Here is a 15756-nt window from a genome sequence, read left to right as displayed (position 1 = left end):
CGCCTTTCTCTTTTATTTTGCCTATAGTTGTCTTGGTGATTTGGTTCATATACCTATACTGTGCTGTCAGCAAAATGGCCAATTTACCCAATGCCGCAGTTTGTAGCTTATCTTCCAGGGTTGTTCTCAAGGCCTGACCTTTGAGTTTGACTATAGCTCAAATGTAGCGACCTTGTCAAGATAGCCTTTGAGTCAGTTTCGCAAGTGCATCGTCGAGGATATCAAAAGGATCTACTAGGCTCAAGGGAGGAGAATTAGCTCTGTCAGCCATGTTTGTTCTCACCATGGCCGGTCTGGTTGAGAAACAAACAACAGTACATCTATCACAGAACGCAGCAGAAATGATTTGACAGCAGCAGTCAAGGATATTATATAGGCTAACAGTGACTCACTAAACAACCAGAAATGCAATAAAATTTTAGTAGACAGGCGGTTAGTTGGATAAATGAACATGCAGGTAGGCTGCTTAAATGTTCCTGTTCAGCCTCTATATTATAGCAATTATACATGTACATTTAGTGTATTCAGGTTAAAGAACAGATAGACAAAGGGATAAGTTGTGTTCTCACAAGCACTATTGAGATTGACAGTGATTAGCATGCAATTTTTATGCAAGCACTGCTATACCGATTAATGAAACACAGCAGCTTCTAAGGATGCAGTCACTTTCTGTTGTTGCTGTGCGGACGCTTGCTTGCAGCTACAAAACAAAAACACTTTCCTGGCTCTATAAGCTTTATTCTGCGCAAAGGCAACGCAGCCTAAGTGAAACACGGCTCTGTCATTTACAAACCACAGATTCAACAAGACCACACACTTTGCACAGGCTGTGTGCGAACAATATATTGAAATAACTTCCTTAATTTTCAGCTATTTTGCTCTGTCTCTTCTTGGGAGAGACAGAGAATGCCCTATGAAACGCCACTTGTCCTGTAACGTTAAGTTCATGCTCTGGACATCCAGATAGTAATGAGCTACAGTAGTCCAGCCTAGAAATTACAAATGCATGGACTAGGTTTTCTGTATCATCCTGAGAAAGGATGTTTCTGATTTTCCTAATGTTTCTCAGGTGGAAGAAAGCTGCCCGACTAACTTGTTTTATGTGAGGGTTAGGGTTAGGGTTATTCCCAGGTTTCTTACAGTGGAGCTGGAAGCCAAAGTGATGCCAGCCTCCTCAGATTGAATACTTTCTTTTTGAGAGGGGCGGCATTGTCGAGATTTGAACGCAGTGTGGTCATAGTGCTAGTCACAAGGTCATCAACCTGTATATGGGAGAAATCCTCATTTGAATTTAGATATGGCATTGTTGGGAATGATGACCGAATGTTCTCTTTAAATTTAGCCACAGTAGCTTCAGATAAACATCTTCTATAGCTGAATTTATTCCTCAATGCTGTGGAGCCCATTAAAGTGAACTCAAATGTAATGAGGTAATGGTCTGTCGGGAGCAAGTTTTGGGGAAGAATTGTTAGCTTGTCAATTTCAATGCCATATGTTAGAACAAGACCAAGGATATGATTGTAGAAGTGAGTGGGTTCATTCACATGCTGGGAAAAGCCAATTGAGTCTAGTAGGGAAAGAAACCCAGAACTAAGACTGTCGCTTTCTACATCAACATGTACACTGAAATGTCCCAGGATAATGATTTTATCTGTACTGAGTACTAACTCTGATATAAACTAGAAACCTCTGATAGGAATTCTGAGTACCGACCAGGTGGACGGTAAACTGTAACTAACAGAACTGGTTTTTCACCTTTCCAGTCTGTGGCGACTATGGCCGCCGGTGTCGCTAACTTCACGTTCCTCAGAATACAATTGCCAATCACTAGAGTCGGCTTTTCAGCGGGTGTGTCGCTGAGAGGGAACTGGTCGGTGGTGAACCGGGGGCTGCTGCCTACGACTATGCCTCTTGTCACCCAGTCGCCCTGACTAGATCCCAGCTGCTCGGGAGCCACTGGGGGGGAGGAAACTATCTTGGCTGCCGTATGAGCTTGTCTAGGTCGGCCCGCGCTGGCTACAGGGGGGAGGCTAGCTACACTAGCATAAGTTGGGCTAGCTAAAGTGCGGAGCCGTGATTCTAACTCGCTAATTTTCGCCTCCATTTCTACCATCATCCTGCATCTATGACAAGAGGTGCTATCATAAAAGGAGGCAAAAGAATAACTACACACGAGGCACAGAGAACAGGAGAGGAGAGGGAGAAGAAGGAAGAGAGAGTGGAGAGAGAGAGCTACAGGTTTGCATCACTCCACCACAGCCCCCAGTGAGTCTAATCTGGTTTCAATCACACAAACCACATGTTCTTTCCACCAGTTTTTCCAGCTGTCTTACATCCTTTTATGCTGCTTCCTTGCAGACTGCAGCATAGAACGGTACACTACAGACTGGTAAAATATCTCTAGCATTTTTCTGCAGACGTCTAAGGATCCGATCCTCCTTAAGAAGGAGAGGCAGCTTTGCTTTCTGTAGAGTGCATCTCTGGTAGGGGATCAGTCCAACTTGTTGTCCAGGTATACTCCCAGATTTTTGTAAGTCGGTGTCCCTTTGGTGCTTGGACGAAGCTTTTGGAAATCCAGTATCATTTCCTTTGTCTTTGAGTTGTTTAATAAGTCATAAAGGCTTTTATCAGTTCCCTGTTTTCAGATTCATATCCATGCCTGCTACACACCACAACAATGGTATCATCCAAATATTTCCGGATGTGGCAACGCTCAGAGTTGTAATTGAAGTCTGCTGTATACATGGTGAATAGGAATGGAGCCAGAGTAGTCCCTCATGGAGCACCCATGCTGCTTATTACTGTCCCAGAGGTGTAGTTTCCAAACCTGACAAACTGTGGCCTTTCTGTCAGGTAGTATATGATCCAGTGAACAAGTCAGGGGTCAACTCCTAACCTTTTCAATTTTTCATCCTCAGAGACAAGGTCGAAGAACAAGGAGTTTTAGATATAGAATAATATGAACAAAGTAACATAGTGCTTTCTACAGGATTAAGACCAACAGGTAAAGAAACTAATAAAAACGTAGGCAGATGACCTATTTATGAAATCGAATTGTATTCAACCTTAATGTAGTTTTGTTATGCTCCATGCTGAATACTGTGAAAAAATTAGAGAAATTGGATTTCTCTTTCTGTTATCCATCTTGAAGGTTGTCCTCTAAGTTACAATCCACAGTGCAATAAGTGATTCACCAGAGGCATTGGCACTTAAACACAGAATATTCATCAACATGTGCAACATTAAAAGCGCAATATACTTCAATAAAGGGGTAAATTTTATCTACTGGTGAGTTTGGACACATAGATACATTCTATCAAAAAATGCATACATATCAACATTTGTAATATTTACAGACAGACTTAATATTCACAAATTAACACATGGGATTGTTGGTATGAGATGGCATGTTTATTTGCCCTCTGTGTCCTATTCCAACGTCTTTGTTTGCGTTTGTGTGTGTGTGTGTGTGTGTGTGTGGGTTGCTGAGGCAGGCCCGAACAAGAAAACAAACCATACAGAGAAATGAAGTGAAAAAGCTGATGAGACACTGTCATCATAGACTGAAATTACAGAAGGGGGGCTATGAATTACAATGAGGTTGTGTGATTGAATGTGCATGGCTCCTTCTAACTTCACTTTATGGAAAAATACAGCATTTGGGGATGTGCAGCAGGACATCTGAAGCACAGTTTATTTCTGTTTTGGGCATGGAACAATGCCAACTTTTTTAGCTGACTGAAAACAATGCATGAAAAACTCTAAAGGTCAACCCATTTACATTTGTCACTATGTTAATCAGTGAGGATATACTGTACATATGAGGAGGAAAACTATTCATTCATTCATTCATTCATTCAGTCCTGTCAGAGGTGGGGCTACAAATCAAAAGTTTGTCCTGAGGGTGGTTTTAAAGGGAGGGTCACTTAATGATTTAATTAAAGGTTCATCATTTTGGAATTGTAAGTGTATTCAGAAGGTCAATAACAATTTGTATTGATTATTTATTATTGTGGTACCAACTCACTGGTGAGTTGGTACTACAGTTGGTGAGTTTGCTCAGACTGTGTTTTGTTGTGTGTGCTTTTAATCATTCAAATAATAATCTGATAAGCAGGTGTTGTGATGCCTGTGATTACCAAAGCTGTTTCACTTTGATTAGTCCAGAGACGTGACCAGCTGAGTGTTCCCTGATTTGTATTCCATGAATATACTTGTACCAAAATAGCAGGTGTGGATGGATACGCCTGCACAGGCTCTACACCCCAAGACCTTCCATTTTGTGCTTAAAGTAGTGTCCACATTGTGTGATTTTTTATTATTTTTTTTATTTTTTTTGATGATCAGGACAGAGAAAAGCTTATGTAACGTTTTATCCTTTCGGGAGCACAAAAGTTCTTAGGGCAATTTGTTAAGGTAAAAGAGGTGCTATTTTAATTGCAGTTGGTGTGATCCCTTCACTTTTGGGATGTTATGGAGGTAGACCAGAATTATGCTTTTGGTTTTAGTTTTGTTAATAGTAACTGTTTGTCTCATGCACACCAACGAAAACAGGAAACACCTCTCATTTACCAACTAAAGGGTTAGGGGGTTAGAGTCTGCCACATTGAATGTTACCGTCCAGACTGATGAGATAATTACATAGTATTTTTCTGAGGTGTTTAGGGCCGAGTACAATAACTTCTGTTTTGTCAGAGTTGAGAAGTAAAAAATTGTCAGTCATCCAGACTTTTATGTCTTCAAGACATGCCTGCAGTCTGACTATCTGAGTGGCTTCATTTGGCTTCATTGATAGGTACAGCTGAGTGTCATCTCAGTGTCTTCGTCTCAGTTACTTCTCAACTCTGACAAAACTGAAGTTATTGTACTCAGCCCTAAACAACATCGAGAAACGCTATCATCTAATCAGTCTGGACGGTATTAGTCTGCCTTCCAGCTCCACTGTTAGACACCTTGGAATAACTTTTGACCAGGACATGTTCTTTGTCTCTCACATAAAACAAGTCAGTAGGTCAGCTTTCTTCCACCTGAGAGACATTAGGAAAAACAGAAAGATCCTCTCTCAGGATGATGCAGAAAAACTAGCCCATGCATTCGTAACTTCTAGGCTGGACTACTGTAAATCATTCCTATCTGGATGGCCAAACAAACCTCTGAAAGCCCTTCAGTTGATTCAGAAAGCTGCTGCACGAATATTAACAGGAACTAGGAAAAGAGATCATATCTCTCCTGTGTTAGCTGCTCTTCATTGGCTGCCAGTAAAATATAGAGTGGAATTCAAAATCCTTCTTTTAACATATAAAGCTCTTAATGGCCAAGCTCCATCATATCTCAGAGAGCTCATAGTTCCTTATTGTCCTAGCAGGCCACTCCACTCTTTAGATGGAGGTTTACTTGTGGTTCCTAGAGTCTCCAAGAGTAAATCTGGAGGCAGATCGTTCAGTTATCAGGCTCCTCTTCTATGGAACCAACTCCCAGCATCGGTCTGGGGGGCGGACTCTTTAGCAATTTTCAAGACCAAGCTTAAAACTTTTTTGTGTGACAGAGCTTCTAGTTAAAAAGTTACTAGGCTACTGAGCACCCCCCCCACCCCCGCATCCAGTGACAATAACCATGCTCCTAGTTCCTCCCAGTTCTAAGCATGTGTACTGCATTTACTAACCATGTTTTCCCAAAGTGTCTGTCCCAGCTCCTCTCCTCTCTCTCCCTGTCCTCATCCTGCAGGTGGTGACTCATCGCCATCCCATGTTCCTGCAATACCTGCTGGTCCCATATTTCATGACTTTTGTACTACAGCTCAACTCCATGAACTTCATGCAGCAACATGTTCCTGCCTATACCCTCTCCCCAATGCCTATCTCACTCTCTCTTTCTTTCTCTCTCTCTCTCTCTGTGCCACCCCATGTTCCTGCTACTCCTGCTGCTCCCTCATCCTCATGAATTCCGTACTACATCATCATCTCCATGAACTCCATGCAGCATCATGTACCTACACCTGTTTGAATATTATTGTTGAATATTTATTCCTGCTCTCATTCTTACCCTACACTACGCCCACCCTGTGCCTCTCTCTCTCTGTCTCTCCCTCTCTCCCCCACTCTCAACCCAACTGGTCGAGGCAGGTGGCCGTTCCCCCCTGAGCCTGATTCTGCCCGAGGTTTCTGACTCTTAAAGGAAGTTTTTCCTTGCCACTGTTGCCAAGTGCTTGCTCATTGGGTGATCTGTTGGGTCTCTTTAATTAATTTTATAAAGAGTTTGGTCTAGACCTGCTCTATATGTAAAGTGCCTTGATGTAACTTTGTTATGATTTGGCGCTATACAAATAAATCTGATTTGATTTGATTTAATACTTTCTATTTCTGAGTTACTTGTTGTCTCTTGTATGCTGCTGCTGGTAATTCGTTTTAACCATGCATTAAGAGATTTGGTAGACTCCTTCTCCGTCCTTTGTCCTCTATGCAGTTAGTACTGTTTAAGTACATAAGAATGTACGCTCACCAGAAAACCCCAAACAGCCTGTGCAATCTTCGGTAACCATTTATTTGATTTCAAAGGACAGAGAGCGATAGTAAGCAAGCGCTAACATTAGCTATTAGATCTACAATCTAGCTATTACCTGTACCATATGATTGATTTACTAACGTTTGCAAAATGGATCACTGCGATAGCTAGTTGGCTAATCTATATCTGCTGCCAACGGCCTAGCCTAAATAGTTCATTGATGTAGCAGCAAATTGTGTCAAGATTGGCATCAAGATCACTATCAATATAAAATGAAAACTAACAGTATATTTATATGTTATTTGTCCACACACACACACACACATATATATATATATCTACACACGCATATATCTCTCTCTTTAAATATCTAGATATAAATATAAAAAAAATATTTTCTTTCCTTATTTTTTAAGGGCACTTCATTATAGGAGAGCAAAAGGTTCAAGCACCTGGACCGAGATTATTATTTAGTCGGTAGCGCTTTGCTGTCTCAATTCTGAAGGGGGAAATTAATTAGAAAAAGATGAACTGTCAAACATCAATAAATGAACGTTTTTGTAGTTGGTTTACAGGGTCAGGATTAAATCCGCTTTTGTTTTCTTATTCATAAGCGATTCATTTATTTATTTTTTCTTATGGCATCAAAAATAGGAAAATGACTCAACGTAAAACGGACATTAAATGGTGTGACGCAGCGCTGACGAACTGGGTAATGTAGTCCTCTCGGTTATACCGGAGAGCAAGTAGGAAACATATATAAACTACAATGCCCAATGTAACCGGCGTTACGTCACTTCTGTTGACATTTGCCGGTGTTCCGACGATCATAGCAGTTCACACTAGCCATATGGATAGGAAACTACTGAAAGGTAAAGTTTCACCTCCTTTTATAGCTTCTAATTTATCTAAATTCATTTCAGATTTGCAGGTCCTAACAGTGCAAAGTGGCAGTTATGCTGACAGGTTAGTATTAGCTAGTGCAACACACTGTTACACAACGTTAGTGAGCATCGTGTATGTAGTTGTGTTGGAAGTAAGTAGAAGTGGCATGAAACACCTCGCGTTCATCCAGAAATAATTTACATGTAACACGTCGCTTCTGGTGTGTGCCTTTCCTTTCTGTCTTCAGACAGCGTTAGGATCGATTAAACACAGACTTTTAATAGCGCCCTTGCCTTGAATCAAATTAACTACGTTTTAGAGGACAGTTTTTCGTCTTACATCAATCGATTCACAAAAAATAAGAATAATTTGACGCTTACAAGGACTCAAATTATAATCTAACCATTAACGCTGTTTTTTCCCAATAGATGCATACAGATACATTTTGTTTTACTTGGGCTGACTGTAATGCCGAGCTTATCAAAATATACACATACATATACACATACACATACACATATGCTAAATCAGCTTGACAAGACTTGTGAGTCTCATTTTGAACTTTAGGCTGGATGTAGTTTAGCGTGTTCATAGACACGTGCTGTCACGTAAGTGCTATGCTAAACAAAAGACACTATATTGCTATTCACAATTAATAGCTTGTTTGTTTGTTTTTTTTTTTGTCTTTTGTCACAAGGATAAACCGGAGAACTGCGGATGAACAATGTCTCCTCCTCGTCTCACAGGTGCACTGCGTTCCTTTTCCCATGTCAGCAAAAAGGAAGACTTCAGCAATAACCCCAATGATCTGAAGGTGAGACGATTGGAGAAGTGGACATTTTTTTTATATTGCTCTATATTGACAATAGAGCATTGACTTTCAGTAGCCCAAAAAGGAATCCAAAACAGCTTTCTGAATTAAATTTTTTGTCCCACTGCTTAACAGCCCTGCTGCAGCAACACTGCTGAAACTATAAAGTAGTTTTACATCACAAACTTGATCAAATTATTAAGTGTGTACACAGAGATGTATTACATTCATCACTATACCCTTTTATCAAATGAAACTTTTGACTTCATTTTGTGAATACCTTAGAAATGTCCTGCTGAATTGTTTGCTACCTGAAGATCTGAGTATATCCTTAACCAATGAGAAATTGGTTGTAAGGATGAGTCAAAATGAACGAGTGTGTTTGTTTATGTTAATAGGGAATTTGTTGCCTAGTTCAACAGTGTAGCTCCTTGATTTATTTGAGATTTTGTGTTCTTTATGGCATAGAGGAACAATATATACTGTATAAGTTTTTCAGTTGATCATGTGTCCTTACTCTTAGTGGCTTCATCCTTTCCCTGTGCTTCATCTATCCTGTTTCACAACCAAATTTTGAGTGAGCCAATTTGTTTTCTTCTATAAAGTGGGTGCTTAATCCAGAGACCTGTCACTGACAAGAATGAAGAGAGCAGAGCACATTATTTCTGGCCTTAAATCTTACCACTGGCTCCCAGTTACTTTTTAGATTGCTGCTGCCACTTTATAAATTTATCAGTAATGATGTAGAAATATAATCTCTGATCTCCTTGAAGAACATTAGAACAGTAACAGATTTTTAAATCTTTTGAAATGAGTCAGCTGGTACTACCTTGAGACAGCACCAGAGAAAGCCAACATTGTGCATTTAACATTTATACACAGATAGAAACAAGTTCACTATAATTTCAAACATCCCCAATTTGAGCCACTTTCAGATTTTAATACCGTGTCTAAAACTACTGCTTTCCTGTGCCTCTGATTGGTTTCTCTACTACAGCCTAATTTTTGTAGTTTTACTGCAGCAACATATGACTGTCATTGCACTATATTCCTAATTTGTTGTTGTTTCATATATTTGTAATTTATTCAAAACTTTATGTATTTTAAATTACATACTCCTCTTTGTTTATGGAAAGAACTGAATTCTTTCCAAAGAGTTACCTAGCGACAACCACCTGTTTAAGTATGTACCTTGTGTCAGTGGAGATGTGTATTTGAATTTTGAACCTTTCTGACAATTTCTTCTGAGGAGTTGCTAAATCTTCATTATCAATTTCTTTTTTTTAAGTCTTGTTATATTTACATTATGAATTAATTAGTTAATTATTTTTTTTTTTTTGTTGAGAACAGCTCCACACGCTGTAAACACTTGGGGTGCAACGTACTCAAACATGATGATCTTTCCAGTAGAATCCAGAGACTAGTACAATCAATGATTGAGAGCATTAAAGCTGTTCCAGCAACATTTGGTAGCCCAACACTTGGTGTTGATATTTCATTTCAGTTTATTACCCATCTCTTCCTCCCAATAAATTTAGTAGCAAATTTCACATTGATATGTCAGCATTCATGACAAAACCTTTTTTCCCTTTTTTCCCCCCAAACTATAAGAAACTATAAGAAAGTTACATACGAGTGCACAGCGGATTCACGTTTATTATGAAATTTAGAAAATAGCACTGTTTTTATGCCAATTGTATCATTTTATTTTGTTGCATTTATCCACCATACCTTAAAGGCCGGTCCGTGGAAATATTGTCTGACATTAAACTGGTCCGTGGCGCAAAAAAGGTTGGGAACTGCTGCCCTTATGTCTACCTTGCTTTATGGTGTAGAATACTTTAAGTGTGACCATTATTAAACAAAATGTATTTTGTATTGAAAAAGTTTGAAATGAAAGCCAGAGACCATAAACTCATTTGGCAAACATTTAATGGGCTCCTTATTTAATAAGAAATAGGGCAATTTTCACATAGACTCCAATACAGTCAGCCCTTAAAAGGTTATTAGATAGGATGCATGGTTAAGGCAAACAGTTCCAATTTTTAGACCTGGAACCTACATAAACTTTTACATATATAGTATATACCTTAGCAGACCACCAAATTCCTTGAGGCAAAAACGTGCAGGGGAAGAATGATAAGTTTTACAAGATGATAGTTTGCAGATTGAGCCGTTGTGTTAGAATCCTCACCTTGGAACCTGAAGTCAGGCCTGGTCTATTAGGAAGAGATTATTTATAATTTTAGAGCAGAAAAACAGTTGCTCATTAGTATGGTCTTTTCTCCAAAACTAATGAGCATACTTGTTCAACTGCAATGTGAAGACCACTTTTCAGTGTCTCATTTTAATATTATTTTATTAATTGTATAGAAAACTGTTTACTACTTTACAAGTGGGCTTTACTCTTGGCACTTGAAATTATTGCATTATTTAGATGTGTGTACAAAGCTACACTGCATTATGTCTGTATCAGTATCACACTGAGTGTAACCTAGCCTGTTATTCTGAAGTATTTGCACACCACTGATAAACTATTGCAGCACACCTTTTCCAAGGGTATATGGCCATTTTGAAATACCTGAGACTATTAGAGTAGTAAGTGCTGTTTCTCTTCTTGAAATGTGATTGTGTTTCTCCATGTAATTCATGTTAGACCAAACGTCAGAAGAGACAGGAACTGTTTGCCAATGAGGGCCTGACTTGGCAGAAGATTGTCTGTTTCTGTACCGAACATCAGGACAAAGCTAAGAACCGAGCTGCCAGTCAAGAACTGAAAAACCTCCTTCTGGCAGCCAAACAGATCGGTAATTAACTCCTCAGCCACAAATCCATTGTCATTTATTTCAATGTACTTTCATGCGTTTGTGTTAGCGGTGAATACATTGCTACTTTTAGACTGCAGCCTTACCTTACTTAGCCCGCAAGTGTGTAACACCATGAAATTGCTGAGTGCTGCTGTGGTCATGACAAGTTGATATTGCATTGCATGAAGTAATGAAGTAAAGATGAAGTAATTTGGTAAATAACACGTTTTGTAATTGTTGACAGTTACATATGTTTACAACAAATCATCTATCCATCCATCATCTACACAGTTTGTCCATGTATGGTTGTGGTGTGCTGGAGCTATAGTAATCCCATTGGGTAAAGACAGGTTACAACCTGGTCAAGTTGACAGTCTATCACAGGGCCAACATAGAGAGACAAACATTCACGCCCACATGGGCAATGCAAATCACAATTTAACATAAACAACATGGTCCATCTCTGGATTGTCGGTGGAAACTGGAGTATTATGAGAAAATCAATATAGGTGCAGGGAGAATGCAAACTCCGCACAGAAAGACCCCCAACCTGTTCTACCTGTGAGACAAAATACCACTGTATCCTGTAGAAGAGCAATCTGGTTGCAATTAAAATCCAAATACATATTTACTGTGGCAGAGTTTGATGTACACAGATCTTTTCAAGTTTGCCAACTGTTATATTACCATTACACTTTAGTTTAAAACTAAGACACGATTAAGTAAAATAGGAACCAGTCACTCCACTGGCTGTCTGTTCCTTGTGTGAATTCCATTGCAGGGATGGCTCTATATATTAGACTAATCCAGTTACAGGCATAGAGAGGGTAGATAAAAACACTTAAAATTTATCATAGCAGTCCAGCCCACAGGTATTTGTCCTGGGAGTCCTTATGGCCAATCTGACTGTTGTGAACGTTTGTTTTGCTTTCCTTTAATTGCATCATAATCTTTTTCTTTGCCCTATTAATTGTACATCCTTGTACAGTTAGGCATGAAAGGTATTTGAAGAGGCTATTGTCTGCATTTGGTAAGAATTGGTGATAGGTGTTTGAACTGATAATGAGAAAAACCATAAATTATATCAGACCTCAGAAAGTTGTACTGTTGGAATCTTACACAGCTTGCTGCAAAAACGTCACTTGTTCTCCCTCTTTCTTAACTGCATCCCATAATACATACAGCACTGTTGCCCCACAATAAGACGGTAGCGGGTTTGGATCCCAGCCTGGGTCCTTTCTGTGCAGAGTTTGCATGTTCTCCCTTTTTGAAGCTGAAGATCCAGCTTCTTATGCTACAGTGACTTATGCATGCTCCACCTTTTGCACACCATATATAACCATTTAGCCACTGAAATATGAGTAATAGTCAGCCAGATATAATGCGGTGTGTGTGTCTGTGTGTGTGTAAGAGACTTACAGGTCAAAGTTAAGTGAAATTAAGTATAATTACATATAATGTTAAAGAAAACCCTAAAAGTAATGTCTTTGTATGAAAAGGAGAGGACGTTAAGGCTAAAACATGCAATACAGACACGTCTTTTTTTTTTGGGGCTTTATTAGATTGAACAGTTTGGAGAGAAAGAGAGGATTGATACTGTATGACAGGATTGACGTTGACTTCCTAGCTTCCTTTTTATGGGGTGCGTGCTATACCAACTACGTTACGGATGGCCCAGGCACATGACTTTGAGTGTTTTGACTTGAAACAAACCTTAATTTAGGCAAATCATAAGTTTTCATTCGTTTTTTTTTTTTTTTTTTTTTATGATTTAGATAATAACATTTCTGTGACGAAAGTAACACTGATGTGAAAGCATTTTTTTTTAGTAATTTTTGCTAATTTACTAAAGATCAAAGACTAAGATTGCTCATTTAAAACGTGCTCAGACTCTGAATTTATTCCTTTGTGGAAGCCCCTTGGTAGTGATTACAGTTTTGGGTCTTGTTGGGCAACTCTCTAGCAGGTTCTCAAACCTGGTTTGTCCCTGACATTCAAGTGCTCCCAGTAGATGGGATGTGCCCCATTAGGTTTATATCTGGCCTTTAGAGATTTTACTGAAGCTACTTCTGCATCATTTTGGCTGCAGCTTCAGGTCAGAAAAAATGTAAAGCACAGGAAGACTCTCCCTTTCAAATCTTCAGAAATTTTAAAAAAGTAAGTGTTTTTGCCCATCCAGTCATAGGCAATAATGACATTTAAAATAACAATCCAACACCAAACTCTGATTAGTTTTTCAAGGTGCTATGAGTCATAAAATTGAATAAATTAAAGGCAGGAGGATGCAGATTGCTCATTGAATTGACATGCTGTTATTTTAACTGCTGTTCAGTGTCTTCAGTGGGAGTGAATTTAATTGGCTCATGGATGTGTAGTGAACATCCAGGAATTACAAAAAGAATATTATGGTGATTAACAAATTAAAAACTGCATTTTCTGTCAAGAAATGGGAGGTGCTTGATAGCCTGCTGTACATGCTGTAATGCCTACTCAGTGACCTCAAGGCTTAGCTGAACTTAAAAAGTTAATTACAAAGCTTGCACAAAAAACATTCAGCTTTTCACGTTTTTCAAGTTAAGTTTTATTTTTTCCTAGTAGTATTTGTTTCATTGGAGTCGAGTAATGTTTGTTTTGTGATGCTCTGTGTTGCTTCATGTTTTGAACCTGCTCTCTGTCAATGTGCCTTGATCCAAATAAAAAGTAGCTTGTAAGTACACTCCAAAGAGGATGAAAGCAGCTCTTATATTCTGCTATGTGCAGCAATGAGGTAGATGCTGCCAGACCGTTATTAATTGCTTTAAATCCTTTTTATCTGTTTGTTCTTCTCCAATGGATTCTCTTTCTGTCTTTGTGACATTTTTTCCTTCTAATTGGACAATTACTTAAAATAGCTTTTTAGTTAAGTACAGTTCTGGCTAAAAATTAATTGTTTGGACCTCATTGAAATGAGATGCAGGGCCCTTAAACAATGATCTCTTGTCATAGCCTTTACTAAGAAGAACTGATTGTTTTCTGGAGCTATGAATAGTTCACAGCCCTGACTTAATAACCATACAAAACTGCTGTCAAGGTATTACTAATGGAAATCAAAAATGGTCTAGGGATTGTTGTGATCAGTAATGTAAATACATATACACATAAATACATCACTTTTAATTGGCTGTTCAGTTTTCATTTTGGCTTTTGTCAGAAACAGTCTTAACTGATGCTTGCCAACTAGGGAGGGAAGTGACTGAGCAAAACACAGACAGGGAAACTAAAACTATAGGACACAGAAAATGCTACACTGATAACATTATGCAAGTACTATTTCTTTAACAAAACCCTGGATGGTGCTTTGGTAGGTCTACTAATCTAGCAATTAGAGTAGTTGGTGTTATCAAAGGTTACATTTAAGCATCTTTAGGCTCTTTGCTGAACTGCAGTGCAGCACTTGGTGCCTTTCTACCTGACAGTAAAAGACATTTCTTCCACCAAAGACTAATTAGGGTGTAGATGAGAAAACTCAACAAGAAAGGGCTCATTTGTTGATTTGCCTGTGCCCAAATCGCTAAACCTGACTCTGGCTTTATTGACCTTTGCAATCATGACATGAAAGTGTAAATATATTATCTCTTGCATCACAGTGGGGAGTGAACATGGACAGGAGGCCATCCAAAGCGCTGCTGTTTTTCTTTTTGAGACCTTCCACAACAAAGACCATGTGGGCACTGAGGAGACTTGGGCCATTAAACAGATGTTTGGTCCCTTTCCCGCAACTGCAGCTGAAGCCTCCTGTAACTGTGTGGCTCAGCTCGTGGCTCCATTTGAAAATTCTCATGTTGAGGGTTTTATTCAGACCCAGAGCTCATGTCACAACCCCCAACAACGCTCCAGCTTTGGATGTAACATTGTCTTCTCATATGACTGCTACGCGTTGGATCCGCTGAAGGACCTGCCCCACTCTGGTATGCACATGGAAAACACAAGTTTGGAATTTATCAACTTGATCAACAATCAGCAGAGCGGGAGAAAAGTCACCCATGAGGAAGAGGTTTCGGGTGCCCCGAGATGCTCGAGTTTTGCAGATGGAGCTATTCTCAGGACAGAGGTGGAGAAGTATATGAGTGGAGGAAACATGATCTCATCCAGTCCAGAGGAGCTGTGCATGTCCTTGTTTGAGATGCTGGCCTCCCACAAAAGTGATGACGAGCTGCAGAATGAGGTTTGTGTCAGAAATACTGCGTCTGATAAATTGTTTTTGGGGCTTTTTCATATGCAGGTTGAAAACTAATACAAGTTTACCAGGTACTGACACAGGATGCCAATGCAGACTCAGAAAAGATGTAGGTTCTCTCATCCTTTTTTGTCTTCCGTATCTGATATCTGGTGGCATATTATTTTTGATATGTGCTGAGGAACCCTAACTAGCTTCTCAACAATGAAAGCTACTCCACCTTAGACCTGGGCTCACATTAATTAATATTTTCCTTCATTTACATTGTTAAGCTTTCAATTTATTTGACATCCATTTTTTTCAGATTAAAAAAAAGAAAGCTGTCCACTTTCTTGCCTTAGTATATAGACAGCTAGTTCTGAGGTCCATGCTCAAGTAAGAAGATGCACGACTTTTTTCATTTTGAGCACTTTCTGTCTTAAAGAATGTAGCCATGTTCTAGGTCTTGGACATAAACTGTATATATAAAATGGATGTCTGAAGTCGATTGGAAAATGTCCCTACTTCTGACATGATTTATTACCTCAGAGTTAACC

The 15756-nt window shown here is 39.2% G+C and overlaps 1 protein-coding gene across 3 annotated transcripts in view; it reads left to right on the top strand.

Moving 5' to 3' along the window:
* The first annotated feature begins 7322 nt into the window (after positions 1-7322).
* The window catches only part of ascc3 (activating signal cointegrator 1 complex subunit 3), a 139260-nt gene continuing 130826 nt past the window's right edge, over positions 7323-15756 (top strand). Inside the window, exons 1-4 of one of the 3 annotated variants that reach the window (XM_029503813.1) lie at positions 7323-7373; positions 8084-8200; positions 10854-11004; positions 14631-15208. In XM_029503813.1, coding sequence (XP_029359673.1) covers positions 8111-8200; positions 10854-11004; positions 14631-15208 — 819 coding nt within the window. In that variant the 5' untranslated portion in view covers positions 7323-7373; positions 8084-8110. Of the gene's footprint in view, positions 7374-8083; positions 8201-10853; positions 11005-14630; positions 15209-15756 lie in introns of those variants that run through there. The other 2 variants (XM_029503814.1, XM_029503815.1) reach the window with 2 other exon arrangements.

Source organism: Echeneis naucrates, chromosome 6 (genome assembly GCF_900963305.1).
Source record: "Echeneis naucrates chromosome 6, fEcheNa1.1, whole genome shotgun sequence".
Lineage (NCBI taxonomy): Eukaryota > Metazoa > Chordata > Actinopteri > Carangiformes > Echeneidae > Echeneis > Echeneis naucrates.
This window is presented reverse-complemented; position numbering and strand designations above follow the sequence as displayed.